At 40.7% G+C, this 22,632-nt stretch overlaps 2 protein-coding genes across 4 annotated transcripts in view; one reads left to right on the top strand and one right to left on the bottom strand.

Moving 5' to 3' along the window:
• Window positions 1-490: 490 nt before the first annotated feature.
• Window positions 491-22,632, bottom strand: part of LOC125772186 (cold shock domain-containing protein CG9705) — a 30,774-nt gene continuing 8,632 nt past the window's right edge. For all 3 annotated transcript variants that reach the window (XM_049443641.1, XM_049443642.1, XM_049443643.1), the window contains 2 exons: window positions 5,272-5,394; window positions 491-5,154 (listed from right to left, as the gene is read on the bottom strand). In XM_049443641.1, coding sequence (XP_049299598.1) covers window positions 4,977-5,154; window positions 5,272-5,394 — 301 coding nt within the window. In that variant the 3' untranslated portion in view covers window positions 491-4,976. The remainder of the gene's footprint in view (window positions 5,155-5,271; window positions 5,395-22,632) is intronic.
• Window positions 11,894-16,945, top strand: LOC125772162 (brachyurin-like). Its single transcript, XM_049443606.1, has 2 exons — window positions 11,894-12,616; window positions 12,684-16,945. The coding sequence occupies exons 1-2, from the start codon at window positions 12,365-12,367 to the stop codon at window positions 13,365-13,367; spliced, it is 936 nt and encodes a 311-aa protein (XP_049299563.1). The 5' UTR covers window positions 11,894-12,364; the 3' UTR covers window positions 13,368-16,945.

Here is a 22,632-nt window from a genome sequence, read left to right as displayed (position 1 = left end):
GTACAGGGGATGAGTGTCTACAAACTGTTGCTATTAAAAGCCGTTAACTGATGTTTAAATTATGTTTTTTAAAGAAAGTATTTAATAACGAAACAAGATTGTTATCAGTTTTAATGAAATACACTTGCCTTTGTGTGAAGTCTGTGATACAAAAAGGGAAAATTAAGTTTAAAATTATGTTTTTTTGTTTGTACTGCTTTCGTACATTTCCTGGGGACGACATTATTACGATTCGAGCCAGTTTTGTAAATATTTGATCTATTTTCCCTCACCGACCAAGACAAGCGATTAATTGAGTATCGTTTTTCACATTAATTCATTCACTGTGAAGTCCTAGAAAATGGATATTGAGAGTTGTATGTAAATTGCTTTATCGTTTTCATCGTTTAGTGTATTTTGTGTAATTTCCTTTGCTTCAGAAGTTCGTAAATAGTTCGTTCGGATATTATTTGTTTACATTCTATCAAAATAGAAATGAATATTGCTCAAATTTTAAAACATTTAACGAATCCTTGGCGTACCGATCTGCGCACACGTTTATTGAAACCCATGCATATGCATATTACAGAGTATTTTGGCTACTCTTGGTTGTGGTTCGTAGTTTGCGTCATATTGTTCCGAATTTCTTTTACACTTCTTAATTTAAATGTGCCCTTCCATTTCCCTTCTTCTTACACATCGATCCATTTTGTCCTAGCAAAAGTTTTCCATATTTGTGTCGAATCTCGTACGTGTTCCTTCTTCCTCTAAATGTGTGTTTTTTGCCCGTTGCTTAAACGAAACTGATACAAAATGGTATATATTTCCAACATTCATACATCTAATGCAACACTACTAACAGCAAACATTCATGGTTTTCCTGTGTTGTTTTGTTTGTTTTTTTGCTTGCTCGTTTTGTTCTTGTTGTTTGGCTCTTTTGTTTTTTTTTTGCTTCCAAATTGCACCATATCTTAGGGCAGACCAGATTTATCTTCTATTTTTGAAAACATTTTAGTATGGTTTTTTTTGTAACGAAACTATATCTACACTGGATAATCAGCTATTTAAGGAGCCAAAAACTGTCAATGAACTCTAAACGAAAATACGAATTGATCCGATATCTTCGAAAACTTCGGTCCTAATGCGATAGCAAACGAAAGAAAAAAAAAGAATCATGTTTTCTTCTTTTCTGATCGAGTTAACGATATATTCTTGCACAAAGCAAAATGGGATGGCAATGAAATCGATTCTTTTTTTATTATTTTTTGCACAAAATATAATTATCCAGATCAAATTTTCAACACGAACGATTTTCTGAACCTTTGGGTTCTCTCCCAAAAAATTCAACAGCGTACACTGCCGGTGAAGAAATAATAGAAAAAAAGAAATTTGTGTGCGTAACACGTCCATGTGTACCACAGGAATGAAGAACACCCAACCGAAGACGCTTCAAACACCCGCACGGGAGTAAAAGAACACCGAAAGGATTATAAAATTAGTTCATTTTCTTGTTTTAACGATTCTTGTTCGATCGCTACTCAGGAGCATTCCTAGCGAACGGTTCTAGTTTTATTTCCTGGAAGCCGATAGGAAAGTTATCGAATTTTCGATAAAATTTCATTACCTTTATGTTCAACCGGTTACACATCGTACAGCAAAAAAGGGTGTAGAAAGAAAAACATAAGTTTATCGCCTTGCCGAATGGATGCTGTTACGTGGCAAGGGATTAAATATATTTGCCCTATTTTTTATTGTTGTAAAATTATTTCACACCTTAATGTAATTAGAACCGGACAGGAGAAAAACAAACGAAAAAAAAAGAATAAATTCCTGAAAAAGTTTTGTTTGCTTTTGGTTGTCTTCTTTTGTTTCCCAATTGGTCCACACACACATCGTATGCAAAGGGAGATGCGGTTTGTTTTCTGAGGCATAACATTAACCCCCCCCCCGAAAAAGGTTCCAAACAGGAGCGAGAGTGTACAAGACGCAGAGATGTCAACAACGTGATCGCGTTTGCTTTAATGTTTTCCCTAGAAATACGGTACTCTACGGTTACATTGGTGTACTGAGGGAAACATTTGGGTGTGAGGCGCTTTACGGCAGTTTACTTCTTATAAGGATGTGTATATGTATCATATATATATGTATATAAGTATTTACTTTCATCAAGCACCAATCTTGATGCTGCTCGTTCGAGTTTTTATAGCGGAATTTATATCCAAATCCTAGCCTTACTAATCTCGCCCGTCCGTTCCACATTTCTTCATCGATGAGGTAAGGTAGAAATTCTTAACTCTTGTGCTTTTTTCCCCCCTCCGTACCCGACAGAGGACTTTGGGACAGGATGGAGCAAGTTTATTTATGCTTTCTTCTTCGTCTAATCTTTCCTCTTTGTTGACCCTTTCCCACATTATATCCGGGGATCCCGGCGATCCGGCTTTTGCATTTTGCCGATCATCCGAGGATAATCCGATTATTTAACCGAAAAGGAAAACGCGAAAGATGACGGTAAAGCCCTGTTACTACTGTTACGAGGTGATTATACGTGAGCTTTGTGGACATTGTTTGTGGTACACTTTAAACACACACAATCTCTCTCTCTCTCGCCCTTCCCTTCCCTTCCATTCTCTCTATCTCTTCTGATGCGTCGTTATTAGTATAAAGCTCTAGCTACCTTCCTGTTTTCGGAGAAGGATACACCTTTCTTGTTGTTTATGTACTTTAAATATTCATCTTTTGAGGGATTTTTTTCCAATTCAGTTCACTGCGCTATTATTCTTGATGGATGGGCCCGTTTTGCAAGCAAATGGTTTTGTTGGATGGATTGGCGGAAAAGAAAACATTTTGCTCGATCAACAATTATTCATTGTTTCTTTTTAGGAACAAAACAAAAAATAACTTTATAAGAACAGTCTATTATATTAGAGAGGACGTGTATTGAAAATTTGCGTTTTGCCTACATTCAGGCGTTTTGTTTCTAAGCCACACACACCCATCATTTTCCACCCTGGCTCGTGAAGGCGCGCTTTCCTTTTGTATCGGACGCAAAATTACTCCAAAAAGATGTACAAATAGGCACACCATAAATTCTCATGCAAGCTTCTCCCGCGTTTTAGCATTATATGCGCCATTTTGCTTCATAATTCAATAATTCTTCTACAATTCTAGCATTGTTTGTGTTCTCTTAAACGTTTTCTTATACAAAATGTGCTTATGTGTTTGTTGTATTGTTTGCTGGATGGTTGTTACTGTGTGGATAGTGCTTGTGACCTGCATCGTTCCATTAGCCGAATCGATTGGAATGTTTTCCAACACCTTGCAGTGTGCCTGAATGGCTTCGAATTGGTGTATGGCAAAGTATTTTCAATCAAAATCCATCTTTTTCCAATTGTTGCAAATTTTGCACAATCAAAAAGATGTTTGTCACCCGAAACGAAAGACGACAAAAGCTGGATTTGCGATTGAATTAATGTCAATTATCATCGTCACCTTAGTGTGCACGTGTGTGGGTGAATGATTTTTATGTCTCGGCGTTGCTTCCGCTCTAATTTTCGTTGTACAATAGATTCGGATATCTTTAGCTTCATTTTATATAAATTTTTTTCACCCACCTAGGGAACCACAACACAAAACAACGAACAAATGAACGATTTTTTTATCTCGTACCTTTCCTTCCGTTCCGCTTTTTCCTCCAATTCCAAAGCACCACAGCGCCCCCTGCAGGAAGAGCTTATTTCTCTAATCGTGAAGGATTTTTTTTCTCTCCTTCCCTGACAACGAGTACGACCTAAATTATAGCATTTTGTCGCTTTTTATTTACCGTTTTTTTTATTCTTCTGACTTCTATCATCTCTGCTTCTTTGCGGCACCGAATGCGCCAAACAAAATGTGTGGGAAAGAAGTAAAAAACGATAGCAATTAGCGATAAGAAGGAAGCTAGGAAGCGCTCTACCATTGAGCAGTATTGTGCACGTCCCCGTGTGTTGCGACGTAAAGTTTTCCACCCGGTCGCGTCACCAGCTCGGTCCCAGTCGGACAATGAATCGTAGTCCTTCCATCCCGATGACGGGATAGGGTGTATGGTTAAGGGTGGACAAATTGGAGCGTACGGAGACGTTGAAGTTGGCTCTTTTTTTTTCCCCCCAACACGGACAGCTGCTGCAACGATTTATCCTGCGGCTAATCCCTCTTGACTTTGTTGCTTTTGTTGCCCCCGTCCTCCGTGGCACCTTTCGCGCACACGGCTCGCTCTTGTTTAGTGTCCGTGACGGCATTTATGGGCCAACGTTTTCACATATTAATTAAAACCTTCCTGTGTTTGCGCGCGTATCGAGGCTATGAGTTCATCTCGGCGCGTGCGATGGCACAAACATTTCGCACACACACGAACCATTTAGAAGTTGTCCCTCCACCTTCCTTTTTCCTATCGCTTTCTATCCTATTTTCGCCAGCTAATCGTAAACAATCTGCAAAACTCTACTTTAAGATGGTGCAACCTCAATGCGTTCTGTGCTCTTATGACCGATCTGCTCTTATCGTTTAACTGTTGGGGTTTTATTATTATTTTTGGACAACTTCTCCGCATGGCGCAATGAAGCAATAAGATCCGAATCCGATTATTTGTGTTTGTGCATCAACGGAGCACTTCTAGGTACACTGGAAACTAAACAGAACAGGCGTCTACCTCCTCCTGACTATCTAATAAACGGAAAACAAAAAAATACTGAACATATTACGACGATGTGTATGGAAAGTGCCCTTTTACCTCGATCCCTCGAATTCTATACTATTCTCACCTCCTCCCTATGTGACTTCTCGCACTCTCCTTTTCCTCCTTTCCCATCTCTTACACTTGCACTTGCATCCTACGCAAAATCAAACGATATATCGGGCCACCGGCGTGAATCTTGCTTCCCTTTCGCGGCAAACTGCTGCTGTTGCTGTTGCTGCTGCTGCTGCTGGTGAAGCTGATCCGGCGCCGGTTCGTTCCACCGACCCTAATGGAGCCGATGGCCATCATCGTGGCTCATGCACGTTTCCCAGCGCGAATGTTTTTCCGGCGTCAGGTGCGTGATCTGCACGTGGATTGCCTGCACCTTCTCGTACTTGGGCGGAATCGAACAGAGCCGATAGCTGACCTCATCACCGGGCAGTGGTACGTACTCGCCCTCGATGCTATACAACCGAACGCGTCCGAATATTATGCGAACGAAATCAAACAGATACGAATTAATGGTAAAAACGGGTTTACTTTTGGAACACCAAAAAAAACAAACTAACATTAACACTTACTCGGAAATGTGTACGAAGATGTCGTCACCACCGGCAGTTGGAGCGATGAAACCGTGACCTTTGCTTCTGCTGAACGACTTCACCTTACCCTCCTCAATCGGGTTACGCATCGCACGATCGGATCTGTAAAATGGAGAAGGAGAACAAAAAACAAAACAAAAAACGAATTACAATCGATTGTCTGTCTGCTCGATGGACATTAAAATTACAACCAAAAAACGAGCTGCAGCTGGTGCTTAACGCGTAGCAAATGCTTATCCAAACAGAAACGTTCGGTTCCGGAGGGGATCGCTACCGGAACGTTCAATATTGACACAGAAAGACGAAACACAATATTAGCTCTAACGCTCAAAGGGATCGATAGATCATCCTATGGCCTTCCGTTCAATGTTTCCGCCAAGAGACAAATACTTGCCAGCAAAAAACGATGTCCATATACCCCGTTTTACATTGCTTGTAATACAAACACTCAAAGGAACACACACAGAGAGAGACGTCGATGTCATAAAAGCTTTTCATCAAACGTCACAAACTTTATTTGCGTTGAAAGTTTTTGTTTTATAGCGAAAAATGATCTCAATTCTTGGCATGATTTGATTGCGCCGGTTCAACTAAAAGGCAAAAAAGCTGTCGTTTTCAGCTTCTTCAAGTTTGATGCACAACACACACGAAGTCTAAACCAGCCACAGCCATTTTGCTTCGACCCCATATAGTCGAATTAACTTTTGCAATGGCTTTCAAGATGCAACACACCAGACATGCACGGTACTGTGTGCCTCTTGCACGGGGTAAAGTTTTATTTCCCCCGTCATCAACATGCTTCATCAACAAAAACGGTTTCTGATGGAGACGCCAGGTGATTTGTACACGGGTGTGGAATGCCTTCGTCGTTTCCTTCACTGTTGAGTGGTTTCCTGGTGTTCTCAAACAATAATTATTTGCTGAAAATTGCTATCTGAAAGTAGATTGAATCAAGGTGTAACAGATGCTTTAAACAGATGACTCTTTTTTCTCTTAATTTAAACTAATTAAACTCCATTTAAATGCGAGTGTTTTTTTTCGCGTGCCACAAACGGATGATAAAAAAACAAATATCAAATTACGGTGAAAAACATACTTCAGCACGTGATGTTTGCTGATGTGGAATTGATACATTTTGTAGGGAGAATTTTTACGGTGTAATTTAAGAACACGTGCTTCTTCTTTTCGATTGTCTAATTAATGCCTATCTTACGTAGGTTGTTTGGCCACATGCAAGAGCTCAAGAAATAACGAAACGATGAAGGTGCTTTTCCTGTTTCTATTTCGGAGAAGGTCAGGTATGTTTACTGTCATTATACAAGGTTAATTATACTCATTTCAAGATACATTTTTCTTTATTTTGTGTGAGTCTTTTCAAATTAAGATTGGAACCTTTACACTTGCATAAGCAATTTGTGGTAATTTAATAAAAATAATTTTATTCAATGTTAAAATACCTTTACCGGTGGTACGTTAAAGTGGGTGGATTTTTCACCTTGTTCGAACAAACGAAAATGGTTCCGGCTTTTCCCCGGAATGATGACATTCTGTTTTCCGATCCCGAACAGATGGTACCACCATTATTCTTCGCCCCTAAAAAATATATATGCTCATGGGTATAACGTGTACACCAGCTGATGGGCGATTAGGCTGAGGATACAACATTTATCATAAACACACGTTCGCTAATTACGTTATCTGCTCATCGCGAAACAAACAAGATTTATAGCAGCAGCTGCACCCACACAAACGTACGCCTCAGGTGAAAATTTTGGACCCGCTCGCGTTAAATTGCGTTAGCACATCAATCAGTGAGATGGCAGAACCGTGATTATGTTAGCATAATTTGAAAGAGGAATATCACTGTGACTACGTGATGTACGTTTGCTTTTTTTTGCCTGTCTCAGTAATTACACGAAAAAACTTTTCTTTTATGGAAATCAAATAATTGTTTGTACAAATAAAGTAATGTTTTAATGAAATTTTCTTGCGGAGGAACGCTTAAGATTGCCTTTGTCAGCAATGAAGAAAAGGATCTTGGGCATGAGTCTGATGCTTCCACAAGGATGTCCTTACTATAATGGTACTTAAAACGACTATGACGCACGGAACGATAAACTACTTTCGTCCGATATCTATGTTTAGATAGTCAAGTTCAATTAACCTTTTGGATTTTGGGTGAAATGTTACAACAAAACACTTTGTTCACCTCCGTTAATAATAAAAGTTCTTGAATGGCAAGATTGTTCGTATCGAAATAATCGATTAAGACTAGTGATGGGCACTCGACATTGGAACTATCTCGGTTTCGAATCCGCGTTCGAAATCGGTTCTGGTTCCGGAATCGATTCCGGATCCGATTCTGAATCCGATTTTGGTTCTGGATCCGATTCCGGAACAGATTGCAATTAATGACCAAACTCTAAGTCAGAGAACTGTTTCTGTTTCCGACAGAGTTTTTTCAGAGTAGTTATGTTCGGAATCGATTCTGATTCCGATTCCGTTTTCGGAATCGTTCCTGGTTTCTGAGTCGATTACGGATCCAATTCCCTACTATCCGGATACGATAGTCCCTACCTACTATTAGTGATGTGTAATCCGGAGTGGAATCGTGGATCCACTCCGATTTCGCATATGAAAAATTGATTCCAACTAAAAACCAAAATTGACTACGGCGAGTCCGGCGAACTATTCCGAGTTCGATCGATTCCGGATGAATCCGGATGGGTTCAGATGAGTTCGATCGAGTTCGACTATTGATGGGTAAATTATAAATTTTGCAGGAGTGCATCTAATGCCTCCTTTCCGCCCGCTCCCCGCTCACTTCTGCGGGAGTCATTCCGACTCCAACTCCAGCTGGCGGCGAAATCGGACCGATTCGAATCCGGCAAATTACCCTTCACTACGATTCCGATTGGAGCGCCCGAAATTCCGACCAAAGAGCAGCATTTTGCCCATCACTAGTTAAAACCCATCTTTCTCTCTTCTTGGCTTTAACGACCATACGGGTCACGCCGGCCATTTCTGGCTTACTAGACTTATTTTTACCACGTAGCCGGATAGTTAGTCCTTGCTACGGGAGGACGTTCTAGATGGGATTTGAACCCGGTCCTGCCGTGTGGACCAGCGCCATTTATCACATGCACCACCGGGCCGCCCCAATTAAGACCCATAGTCTGGATATAAAACTACACATTCTTCATATTCTTTGGAATTCGAATATGATTTCTTATAAAGTGAAAGATCTGTTAGTTTCTCTTAAAGATCTTACTTAAAGGAAAAATATAATATTTGAATAATAGTAAAATTTGTTCCAATACAATTGTGAGATGTGCTTTTCTTAATGATTCACGGAAAAAAATCAATATTACTTGATACAACTACATATGTTCGTTGCAATTTCAAAATTTGAAAATTCAATGTGATCAAAAAGCTTAAAAAGCCTGAATAGCCAACTACCTACAAAAGAGACAGTGGGCGTATGTATAAAAGGATTTTGCAAAAGTAAAACGAAACCAAAGTGTCCTTTTTTTTTCTTTTTGCTAAGTGAATAGAGATTCCTAATGTAAACGTGAAGTGAAGGTACGTACATATATCCCGGGATTAGCGTAGTGCAAATCTCTTCACATCCTCAAGAGCCGTCCACGACACTGTTTTTGGGGGGGGACACGACACGGCACAAAAATTCATCCTTCAAAGTTGAGTGACTTCCCGCCAAGTCTCATGAATGATGCATAAGTTATCTGGCAGCACCATTGTTGGGGAACCGTGGGTGTTTGCCTCTAGTTGAGAGGAACCTCCGGTGCATCCGGGGAAAAGCAGTTTTACTTGAACAAACAGACGTTGCATGTGCCATTAGAGAGTCTTTTATGTGTTTTTGTACTTAAAACAAATGATAGGAATTAAAAATTTGTTGCGCGAGAAATGGCTGCCAGGTCCAGATCCTGTTTGACCTTCGCTAATGTACTTTTGCAACATAAAAGTGCTACGCTTTGCTGCTAACTACGCGCTGGTTTACAATCTTTACACTTGCCGTGATTTAAAATGTTTTTCCTCACATCTTACAAATCAGATTAGCAAACTCCTAGCATCAAAGCACAGTACGTGTGGAAAGTGTTAAACGGATAACAAAGTGTCACCAGTGTCACGGATTACTCGGCACGACAGTGTGTTCGTTCCTGGTATTCCCCTTTGCCGGTTAAGAATTCCATTTTAAGCGATCGTTCGTAAACACTTTCCATCCCAAAAAACCATTAAAGTCAGAGCTGGTGGTGTGTATGCATCGTGATTGTGTCCTGAATGCCGGATGCTCAACGAGGGCTAGGATCATTGACTCTGGCATAGCTCGTCCCATCCAAAGGCGTAGACGAGAAAGGGAACAACAGCAAAAAAAACCCGAGCAAACTCCACGCTCTATCGCTTTAAGGATATTTTCCACGTTCGCGACTGACAAAGTGGGGACGAAAACATTCCAGAACGATGCCCAAACATGGTAGCGAAGCTGTGTTTGTGTGTCTGTGATCCAACTACTTCTGTGGTACCGGTACAGAGCAACAGCGCAGGTGACACTTTTCCATCGTATCCCCATCGTATAAACAGGAAGCATTCATTGTAGACATTGGACGTTTTATTCTCTTCCCACTTAAGCTGCTGGACCGGGCAAGAAATGCCATAGCTGGAATTGCAGGAAGTATTTTTTACCTTTTTAACACCTTGATCGATAGTGGGGTTTACAGCAAGGAACCATTTTCCACTTTTATTAGATGTTTTTGCTTCATGTGCTTAGAAATGTGCTTTCATGAAATTTATATTTTTAATAGATCATTATTAAATAAATAAATATTATTATTTAGTGAACTTGTTGAGAACAGCCTAGGGTTATTCCACCCAAAAATTCTTCCACGTGGAAATTTATATTTTATTTATGCAAGAACGGCCTATTGGAAAACCTTGAAAAGAGTGAAATCGATATTCCAGTCAAACCATCATTTTGTTGGAAGATCATACACATCGATACTATTCCCGCATTTTCTAGTTCTTGCTCATGCATTTGAAACAATTTGTCGGTGTTTCTGCTTCATTGCGCAAAATTATGCTGTCCGTCGGTACAATGCTAGGCTTTCGCGCACCGGCCATTGGATAGATATGAAGCTCCATTTGCATTTCCACGTTCCCAAAAACGTTGCTGTGACAGTTTAGCCCACCGACGGGATCTCGCTTCTTGTGTACACATTCTTGAGTACATCCGTTTTGCATGTTGCAGCAAGCGCGCTCGGTCAAGTGTGAACACAAACGACTACTCTCGGGACACACTCTCGGGACTGCTTGTCGCATGCCAGGCGCATCTAAACGGCACACGGCCGGTGAGGTGAGTGTCGTGCCGGGAACCGGAAAGAAAGGCTTTGAATCATGAATAATAAACCCTGCAGAGGCACTACGGTATGCAGCTGCCCTGAGAGCGTTATCTCGTGTCCGGGACCTTGCACCCCATGCAGGGCATTTTTTTCGTTTTGTTTTATTTGCAAAATCGCAAAGCGAATTCAAAACCCAACCAATGGGTGTGCCATACTAGAAATAGAAAAATAAACCCAAAAAGGGGGTCATCACCGTACACACAGTTAGTCATCAGGGCGAAACAAAAACTTCCCCGGGGAGTCCACGCAACTAACGAAGGGACTTGTGTACCAAAACGTCTAATACCCAGCCAGGACACACACACACACACCCAGCCTTCCGGAATTGTGGCCCGGTTAAAAGTAAGCAACGAAAGGCTAATTAACACGCCATTTTGGTGAAATATTAACCCTCTTACGCTCAAATACAAGGAACGGCCCTAGCGGCAAAACGATGAAGCTTTACGTTGGCCTGTTTCGCTGGGAGTCGACGTATCGGGAGAGTAAATTAATTACACTTGAGACGGGAACGCTTGAGCGACCTATTGAATATGCAAATTTATGCTGAGTTATCATCCGGTGCTGGTGATATGACTCGAATGCGATATGAGTTGGAAAGCGCGTGGTGTGTTGTCACACTATACACTAAAAGTATGAATCTATTTCTATGGCTAAAGGTTTACGGGTAGGTTCTATAGAAATGGTTTCCACAAAACAAAACAAAAAATCATATTAGGCAACGCCCATGAAAGTAACAAGAAGGTCCAATAATATTGAATAGGATGTTTGCCCTATGTTGAATGCTATCCTAGCTGATACATGACTTTTAGACATCTATTGTACAGTAAGAACTTCAATAAATCTGAATGATTTTAACACTAGAACTACCAAGCGTTTTAAGCGTTTTTCGTTGGTGGTTAATTTTTAACCAATTTTCAGGAGTTGGAGAAAGTATATTTTATTGTTTATTGGAGATCTTACTATAGAATATATATGTATGTAACATTCATGTTTTGAACTAACTTAGGATTGTTTAATCCTAAAATATAATGTGATAAAAATGAAGCGTTTCAGTCAAAATGACTGGTCCGGTAGTTCTAGTGTTAAAAACGCTTAGTAGTTCTAAGTGTCAATTAGTTGCTAGCTTAGTCGTTTAAGACTTTATTATTTAAATTACAGTTTGCAATTATAAACGGAAAAACAGACTATAAAATGAGGTTTCAATCTTCATTCCAACGTACTTAGTAGTAGCAACTCTTTTTAAGACGACAAAGTCATTTTTTACAATAGTAAAAGCCCTGATTTCTAAGTCTTTTTTACCAACACGCAACAGGTATGTTTGTTGTGGAAATGTTTTTCGATGAAATCGTTACTTTGCGCCTAACCTCCAACTAGATATAAATACGGCACACGATAAGCGTGGATAAGTGATTGCTAAGTCGTAGATTAAAAACCAATTTTCGACAACCACGGTTTGCGAATCCCGATAAGCTCAGCTGACAAGCCACCAGCAAAAGCCCATTCCTTTCGCCCGGAACATAATCTTTATGACCCGGGCCACCATTCGGACCCATTAGGGTTAGAACCCAAAAGAAGAATTGATTTCTTCGAATGCAGTTTGCATTGGACCGCCGTACGAAGTGAACGTTTCCCCAAAGGTGATTTGTGAGTGAAATAAGATGGCAAAGTCGAGTACATTGATGCTGATAGTGGCTGCTGCTGGTGCTCTGCTTGCTGCTGGTGCATTCGTTGATGGAACCCGTTACCAGGGCACGATCGATTGGAGCCGTGTAAGGCCTTTGCATGAATTTCCTCACATTGCGGCACGTGTAGGTCAGCTGAAGGAAGTGCAGCTGGATGGCGGATTTAAAGGACCTTCGATGCGCATCGTTGGCGGATCGATTGCTACTGCTGGACAAATCCCTTACCAGGTGGAATACGAAGCTCTGATGTTTTGTTTGAAGTTGAGATTGTAATTTCTTGAAAATATGTTTAAAGGTTGCCGTCCTATCAGACCTAGAATCTGGACAGGCGCTGTGTGGTGGTGTCTTGCTATCCAACAACTTCGTCCTAACGGCCGGTGTTTGTGTCGAGAATACATCCGGCGGTGTGATCGTACTCGGTGCACTCAATCTACAAAACGAAGCAGAAGCGGGTCAGGTTAGAATCACCTTCGCTGCCGGCAACGTACGTCTCCATGAAGAATTCTTGGGTGTGATCTTCCGCAATAATATCGCAGTGATTCAACTGTCGCAATCGGTCACATTCAGCGATCGGATCCAACCGGTGCGTATTCCTGCAGCTACCGATAGCCGTACCTTTGCGGGCATGCTTGCGACGGTTAGTGGATTCGGACGTACTTCCGACTCCAGCACCTCCTTCTCGGATGTGCTGCGCTACGTGCGTAATCCCATCATGACCAATGTCGATTGCCACGATACGGCCTGGGGTGGACTGATCGATGGACAGAAGATGTGCCTACATTATATGGAAGCTCGTGCACCTTGTGATGGAGATGTCGGAGGTCCCATGACGGTGGAGGATGGTGGCAGCACGATGCTGGTCGGTCTCTACTCCTTCGGATCGGTGTTGGGCTGTGAAAGTGATTGGCCAGCTGTGTTCGTGCGTGTCACGTTCTATCGTCAGTGGATCGTTGCTAATACTGATGTGACGGCAGTGTAAAGACGTCTTTCATGTGGAGTTCGTTACGGTGTTGAGGATTAAATCGCCATGAAGGTTACCGTGGCATATCGGCATAGGCGGCAGAATTGTCAATTATTACACCGACAATAAACCAAGACACCTGGACAGGAGCAAGCTGACCAATCATGGCTATAAACAACATTAACTGATAAGATAGAGCGTATGCAAGATGAAAGATAATGAATAAACTAACCAATCGATCGACGCGACTGTACCGCACCTGTGAGGGAGTTGATTTTAATCTTCAAATTTCGTAACATTGCTTAAACATTCGATTTATAAAGAGAGTTCTGATGCAAGGACAATAATGGTAATTGATAGTGAGATGAACCTTATCGCTAAATTGGAGACCAAGGCTTTCGTAAGGAAGATGATCTCACGGTCTGTTACGGAATGAAAATTTATTAAAAGTTTATTTTAAAGCTCTCAAAGTTGAGTGTCGTCGTCTGTCAATTTATTATCCCTGGTATCATCACTCCATCTCAATTTGGACCTACCACACCTCATCACTTTATTGTTGACACCCTAAAAAAGGATTTACGGGTGGTGGTCGGGTGTCATTTTCATGACGGCACTAGCACGACTTGTATCCTAGTCACCGCACCAAATCATTCTTATTCAAATTGCACAAATTCTCAGAATTCTTCGGAAACATCTTCGCAAAGACCTGCACCGTGTTCACACCATTACCAATACTTTGGAATTTGTTGGAACTTTTAACTCCGTTCTGCATGAATTGGAAAAAAAACTTCTTAGGCTTGTAGGCTTGGAACATATCGAAATAGCTACAAGAGGAAGGAAAAAACTAGACATAACGAAAATGTAAATCAGCAACATTTGCAAACTGCGTCAATCATCAGCTTTTTTTGCTACCAAATTCATTCACCTCACTACGGTAGCGTACGATATTCACACCATGCGATATCATCGTTTCCTGCCTACCGTGAAATAAACCACAGGTTGTGCCTGCACGGAACACTGATTTTGTCAGCTTACGGAAGACACCATTTTGCGAGTGGATAGATATTCGTTAGCAGTGGTTCCGAAAGAAAGCTCAAAGCTTCTGATGTGTCGCATAAGGCAAACAAAAAATTGATTGAGGTACCAACTGGGTGGTGTGTGGTTTCGTGGCTTACGGTTGATGGTTCTGTGACAGGCTGAACAGTTTCATTTAATCTTCATGCGAGATACAGGGTACGAGCTACTGCTTCCTACCTTCAAAATGGCCAACGTTATCTACTCAATATTTGTTGTGTTATGGGATGCTGCAGCCTGTTTATGCTATGCTTGCTGCTGAAGCATAACGATAAGCGCCAGATTTGTCCACAGTACAGGTCAGGGTCAGTTATGTGAATATCTTGCCGGTTTATCGATTGTGTGTGTTTGTGTGCGTGTGTTGGAAATGTTGTTCTTTGGTAAACATCTTACCGCCGAGCTCCGATATTCGCTCGGAGGCACCAAAAGATACCCCGAGTGGATGTGGAGCCTCAAGTCAATGGAAGATGAAAAGGACAATTTCCACCAAGCATCCAAACGAACAACGGTTGGCTGTGTTGGATCCTTTTATGGGAATTTAAGGACCCTTAGTCTGTGGGGCCGAAAAGAAAGTGTGCTTGGCAATGATTTCTATCATATTTACCCTTGTTTTGATGGGTTTTTTTCTTCTCTTGCTTTTATCCGCAATTCGTCGTCACAATAGTCTGTGTACTCTCATTCTTTTTTCCATTCCGTTTTATTTCCCTCAACGTGGTACTGCTTTTATAGGCCGTCGGGGAAGCAAAATGGTTCGATGGCTAAATAAATTGGCGAAGGTGTAACCGTAGCTTCGTGCGACTAAGAGAAAAAAAGCTCCCGAGAAGCTAAATTTGATTTGATAAAACCGCATTACACGGCTGGGATTTGTGATTTTATGAAAAAAAACGAGAAAAGACCATATACACCGGCGGTACTTCGGTAAAAGATGATGAATTTTTGATGATCAAGTTATAGAAAACCAAAAAGAAAAAAAAAGAAAATGACTTAACAGAAAAAAAAACCCTTAAATCCACCTCGGCCCAACATTGAAACAACGATATGATGAAGATGTATTATAAATTCGATCAAATGATTGAACACGTCCGACGGATGTAAGCACATGATTGGGTAAGCATATATGGAAACGCTTTCAAAACACGTCGTCAGATCCGGATGGAAGAAAGTTTAGCTTTTTTCAAACTGATTCAACATTAATCAGTTTAAAAATAGCAAACCACCAAGTATTTGGTTGTTTTTCTTCTCTTCAAGAACACTGTGTGTATCGTTGCGCGATCGTTAAAATCCAGCACAAAACCGGAGCGCAAAATTGACACTCATTGGCAATGGTAAATGATGAAATGATTTACACCACACGTTATACAAGACACCTTTCTTTCAGCAGGTTCAGTTTTTTGTTATTGTGTTTTGATAAATTTTGGGATATTTGTATTCGTGCCGTTTTGTTTGCCGTCTTGTTCGCTAGAACGCTTTTCCATTTTTCACGTTGTTGTTTATTCAAACATTTTCATGTTTGTCTTCATACCATCTAGCAGGGTTCAGTGTTTCGAAACATTCGTCCAAATAGGGAGCAACACAGCTAGGAGGAACTGGGAACTGGTCAATTTTTCATGCTTAAAAATGCTTCCATCCACACACCTGTAACAAGATGTACGAGACGGAGGCATGCTTATAAATGGTTAACAAAACAAAAAAACACCCGGACAAGCAAAAGCATTAAAAAAGTGTTTATGAAGAAATAAATTTTTAATTTCAAAACAGCACGGTTCATTCCATTCCACACGGTACATTTAACGGCGATGGACGGTTGAAAGTGTACGACAAAATTCAATATCCTTTTTGGCCACGCTCTGTTTTGCCGTTCGATACCGGAAACGGGGAAAAAAGCGGAAAAATTGACAACATTGGCAGGGGAAAGGAGAAAAGTTTCCCTTCAGAAAACAAACCGAGCGAAACCGATGGCGATGGATGTTGTTTGCCGGTGTGAATGCAACTCAACCAAACGAACATTCATCGATTTAAGTATATACCATTCGAAACGTGTGAAATATTTCCACACCTGCTAACGGTTTGTGAGGAAAAATTGCTCAACGCATCACACACACACACGCCTTATCTTATGTCTGACCGTGGAGTTTTCCTCGCGCGGAAAAGGCCATATACACACACGCAGACACACGGAAATAAAAACTACCAAAGCCAAAGCAAACTCCATGGTACTCGAAAACCAATCGTTATAGATAAAAATAGATTCCTATTAGACCGGTCACCTTGCTGCTTTCCGCTACTACTAGGTTCCGAGGAGGTGTGCCAAAGTGTTATCCAATACGCTTCCGATGCACCCTGGACAACTCCCTGGACCCTTGGTATGTTCCATTGGCAGTGAGGCTAATAAACCGGCCCAGTCAGGCCCAGTTGTTCCAATGCCTTGTCGGAAAGCAATTCTCCACACCATTGGCATGCCTTTAGGATAGGATTGTGATTGAAGTTGGTGGAAAGTTTTGATTGTTTTTCTGCGATCTATTTATCCAATACCCCCCCCCCCCCCCCTCTCCCGGTGGCATATAAAGGTGACCCAAAAGTGGAAGGGGAGCCGAACAGGGACCGGAAAACTTACTTTTAATTTTATTAATCTGTTAATCATTTCGATGTAATTATCGTGTTACAATTTTTTTATAAGACTAAAACTTGAATTGAATGAATTGAATATTAAAGTAACATCGCAAAGATAGATAAAAGACTGAGAAAGGATGTCTCGACGATCCTCTCCTATTGACGGTGAGGTTGTCGTGGTAAAGTTTATGCTTTGTATAACAGTTTATAACAGTATAACAGCGTAGATAATCGCTTGTGTGATCGTTGGTAGGACTTCCATCACGAAATTTCCCAGAATGCACCTATTTTCCTTTACCAATAAACAATAATCGTTTAAAAAAGCTAAAGTTCTTTATATGGTGGGATCAATAAGAGATTATATACTATGAGTTGAAACCTTTACAACCTTCATAATCAACTGAAGTCGCTGAGCTGAAGTCGCCCTTATCGCATCTGAATATTGCTGAGAACAGAAAGTTTTTGGATAACGTTCGTTTTATTAGTCACAACAGCACTTTCTTAGCAATAGCGTAGAAAAGTAAGTACCGATCTGATACGGATGCTCACCCTAATCAATATTTAGTATCGGATGTTGGTAGTTAACATTCGCAGAACTTGATGACGCCGGGTATCTTCTTGGCTGTCGCTTGGGTATCGCTTCGTAATCAAATCTAGACTGTTTACCCAATCATCACGCTTGGTTCGATCAACAGAGAAAATAAATCGACATTATGTATCAAACGATGGAATATTAAATCCCGTTTTGGTACAATAACTCCGCAATGCAGACACCTCTAACACTTCCACCGATATCTCAACTGTTTCCCTTTGGAAATCCCTTCGTGTGCTTGAGAGGGGTTTGCAGCTAAAAAGGGTTTGCTTTCAATTTTCATGCGTCAAAAACACACAAACACACACGACGTGAAGCACACATTTGATTGAATTCGATTTTGACAGCGTCCTCGATCTCATGTCATCTTAACCGCCTGAGCCGCCCACCCAGGGCAAACGGATAAAAAGGATAAAGCCAAAAGCGATAAAGGGATTTGTGTGTGTGAAGGGGCTAGCTGGTGGTTCAATTGCTGAAACCTCAAACCATCCGTAAATCCACAACCGAACCGGCAATATATCGTGAAGTGACACTCTATCAATGGGTGAGTTCTTAACCACACGCCCCCCAAAATTAGGAGAAACGAGATGTTTCTGGTCGATTTCGATTCTATAACAACTCAGGCAACCGGAAACTGATGCCGAATTGACGGGTGACAAACGCTTGTAGAAACTAATTTCTCTTTTTTTTATTCAGATAGAACGGCCTGGCCGTATTAATATATTAATTTCTCTTTTTTTCTCCAGTAAAATATAGATACTGTCCTTCAAACACGTAAAACAATAAATTTTACTTAAAAGGATTATTAAAAGATATAAAAGACAAAACAAATGCCACCATACGAACGGATTATAAACCATCAACCACAACCCACCAAAAAAACCAGCAAACGGGTCCATCACGAAACGTAACAGATGACCCAAATCAATCATATTTCGTCTCAACTTCATACGAAATTTACGCCCATGGAAGGGGGGGGGGTTGATGATGAAAACTCGTTGTTTTACTTGAGTGATTTGTCCATAATAAAATAAATATTGACTTTTAAGTAACTTTCTCGCACCGCAATTGGAATCAATAATGTGAAGTATTGATCGATGTTGGAGTAAAAAACAAGCGGCAATAAATTGTGCCGAACGATATCGATACGTTACGGAAAAAACGATAAAATGAAATGACCTTTTACGATCGAAAGGTACATAAACATTGGTTTATGTGGTGGAATTAATAATACTTTTGGGAAGATTTTTTGTTTTATTTTACAAATTTTAAATTTAAATAAATTAGAAAGATTTTTTGTCAGCCAATTTTTGTAAAAACCAATGTATAATTTTTTTTGTAAAAAGAATTTTCGATTTAAGAAAGCAATTGAATATTCAAAGCACAAGAAAATGCAAAAAAAAACTTTTCACGAAGAATCAACAACAACAAAAAAAGACCCCAAAAGCATGCTACCAATCATCAGCAAAAACAAAATACTTGTTAAGAAACCCAAAACGTGAGATGATGGAAAAAGTCTGGCTCGCGAGAAAAAAAAGCTGTTCAATTGCGATGTCTGGAATTTCAGCCGTATACCAAACCGCGAACAAGCTATCTATCGGGTGGTGACAAACGAGAAAATGGTAAATCATTGCCATCAATTCAGTTCTCAATCTGTACACCACACCGGCGTGTCGACAAGGAAGCGCTCTTGTTTTGATCGTGCGTGCGTCATCCATCCGGTGGCAGCGTTGCAAAGGGAGGGGGGGAGGGGGGAAGCAATCGGGAAAATTACACCCACACCCCGGCACGACTAAAGCAATCAACCCGTAAGCCAAAACTGAGCCTTTTGCATGACTTTGTTTTTGTCAGCAGCGGACAAGGAAACCCGCCAAATGCAGCCACGAGCGGTGGGAAAAGCAACATTTACTTAAACGCAACTCTGGTCCCTCTGCAATAGACGTGGGATAATTCGTAAGGAACAAGAAAAAATAAGTTAAAAAAGAGAAATTTTTTCCCACCCAATGTTTGGATCTGTCACCAAAAAAACAAAAAAACAGAACAGAGAGTGATAACAACATTTCACCTAAAGTTAACCATCTGTAAAATTAGGTCGGCACATTTCCATTCTAATTTTCCATGCTGTGAATTGTGAAGCAGTTTTTTCCCACCGTGAGATGGCTTTTGCAAATAAAGAAGTATTCCATCACCGATGGCAACCGTTACTAGCCTAGGCCTGGGCATAAGTGCCGGTTAATCGCATAGGCTTGTCTACCAAAAAGGAAATGCTTTTCATCTTAACCTCGAGAGGCCACGATACGATCGACTCCTTGCCGGAATCGGATTCCGCTCAAGAGCTTAATGCGCCCCGGGCGCAAGGACGTGAAGTGTGTTGTTTCCACGAGTAGCCACAAGCACATCACGTCCAACACACCCATTAGACGCCCAGCATCACATTAATGCTTTCTCCTGTTTTACAACTTTCTCTCTCTTTCTCTTCTTTCCCTTACTTTTATATCCTCTATTTTTCCTGTCTCATTTTCATGGTCGATTTTGTTTTTTTGCAAACAACATTGTACCTTTTTCGCTATTATGAGGCAATGTTGTTTTTTTTTGTCTACAATATAACTTGCCACGAGTGAGCTTTGCCAAACGGTGAGACAAATTACCATATAACTGCCCCAGCGGAACGGGTTTTTCCCACCCCCGTTGGGGGTGGTATTTGTGTGATGAAAAGCGTAGTAGAACGGGTACTATTTTTAGGACGCTCGTAACACTTTTCCGCAAAACCACCCCGGCACAATGTTGGAAGGGTGATTAAAACCGATCCGCGGCGTACTTGGGGAGCCCAGCGGGCTTTACAGTTTGTATCGATTTTTGCTCCTTCACTGGGCGGTTCGGTCGGATGAATTGGTGGTGCCTGCCATTGGCACATTGTTGCCCAAGATTTACCCATCCCATGCAAACGAATACGGTAAACAAATGAAGGGATAGCAGAGAGAGAGATCGACTTGAGAGACTTAGTCGCACTGTTGTTGACTTTGTGGTCTACAACATCCAAACAGAAGGGAATGGACCATATCTTGTGCAGATATGAAACATTCAAATCGAACCGGAAGGTTGTAGGTGAGAGTTAGACAACTTTCAGAAAAGTTTTGATTTCAAGGGGAATATATTATTACAGCATCGACAAATAGTTTCATAAAAGGTTTTCATTGGAAAACATTACCCCCAAGACATGTTGGTTGATATATTGTTCATTTAGAATGCATTTCTATTAACCGTTTCATACGTCGAACTTTGAAGATATATTTATATATACCTTGTGCAGTATTATCTTGTGAAGAAATAAATCTATTATTCATTATTTCAAGCGGTTTTTTTGGAAACCAAATTACTGTCTTCATTCAAGAATGTTTTTTTATGTTTCTTTTACATAAAAAAAAAGTTACACAAGACCTGTTTAAGGCTGAGGTTCTTCCTTAGACCATGCACAGTAATCGGAGTCGTCGAAGCTTGCGTATTTTTTCGTCGAAAAATGAGATTTCTTTTTTCCAATTGTTGCTCAGAAGACATGTGATCTCGGGTTAACGTAAACTTGGCCTAAATGTGCCTTGTGACGTGTGAGGTTGAGGCTGTTTGTTTATTTTTTCTATGAATATCGTGTGTCCAGATGTGTACGCATTATTAGACAAACACGTTTTTCCTGTATTAGGAAGTCGAAGAACTTGTCTTCAAAGTCGAAGAGTTACCTTGATTTTTTTTACAGATGCTATACGTTTTTCTATTCTCGAGAAAATTTTTATAACTTTGTGAAGGTCTATAACTCCGAAACGAAATAAATCGTTTTGATACGTTCCATGTGTAACTAGAAAAAAGCTTTATCGCAAATTGTAACTTATTGTTCAAATAATAGCCAGCTTTTACTATGTTGTACTGCTTAACCATTACAAGGAATAACATAAACACGTGTAGATTTATAAAGGTCTAGCATGCATAATGAATTACATCGTACTTCCCAACACTCCTTTCGTCCTCAACGGACGGGGTATTGCTAAAATTAATGTCACCTTCGGCATATAATTCCGTGCGATTCAGATTCTAAGGTGCAAAAAAAATAAAGTTTCACATAAAAAGCAAGAAGCGTGGGCATCCGTTTTCTTCCCTCTGCGTCATAAATCAATTGATCTTGGAGCTGCCGTCCTACGTAAAACTTTCTGCGTACGAACACCATGCGGATGGTAAAGTCAGGCGGTAGCTTTCCGTCGGAGGAACTTTCACAGTAAGGAAACATCAGCAATAAAATTTACTGAAAGTGGGAGGAAAGTTTTTTTTTTGTGGGGGGGAAAACCTTTCTCATCCTTGAAGAATAGCTGCGAGGTCATAACCGAACATCAGTATGCTTCCTGTTGGGCTACATATTTCGGGGCGACAATCAACTGGAATTGTGTCTATAGAGTTGCGAAATTCTGCCTTTTTTCGTTTCTTGTCTAGAGAAGGATGGAGGAATCTTTGAATATCTTGAAGATGTACAACAATATTAATGTCATACACTAACACTGTAAGTTCATTTACTAAAACTTCCAACGTTGGGACACATTTTACCCAAGGTAATTAAAGATTCATGATAACTGGAACCAGTATTCACACAGTGCGAAACTTCATTCCAATGTCGTCTTTCTTCCAATCGATAACTCAATGTTTGGTTTATCACATCTTCACCATCAGTGCGTCATATCACTTCAGTTCAACATTTCAACGCGCTTGTACTCAGGCATCAGGAACCCTCTGACGTGACGACTTCCCAAAGATCATCCTTTGTGCTATTCGCTAGATATATTTCTGTACCAACCCAGCAGGGAGCTACCGAATATACTACCACACAAAAATACACTCCTTGACCGGAACTGTGCGGCATCATCAAATAATACCGGAAGCATCCACCCCCTGTGGAGTTGGTAAATTTGTATCCATTCATCTTGATACGTCCGTATCTTGCATCCATCCATCTGGCACAAGCATCAAAGT

This window comes from Anopheles funestus, chromosome 3RL, assembly GCF_943734845.2.
Source record: "Anopheles funestus chromosome 3RL, idAnoFuneDA-416_04, whole genome shotgun sequence".
In the NCBI taxonomy this organism is placed as follows: domain Eukaryota; kingdom Metazoa; phylum Arthropoda; class Insecta; order Diptera; family Culicidae; genus Anopheles; species Anopheles funestus.
The sequence above is the reverse complement of the archived record's forward strand: the minus strand, read 5'-3'. Positions and strand labels throughout refer to the sequence as shown.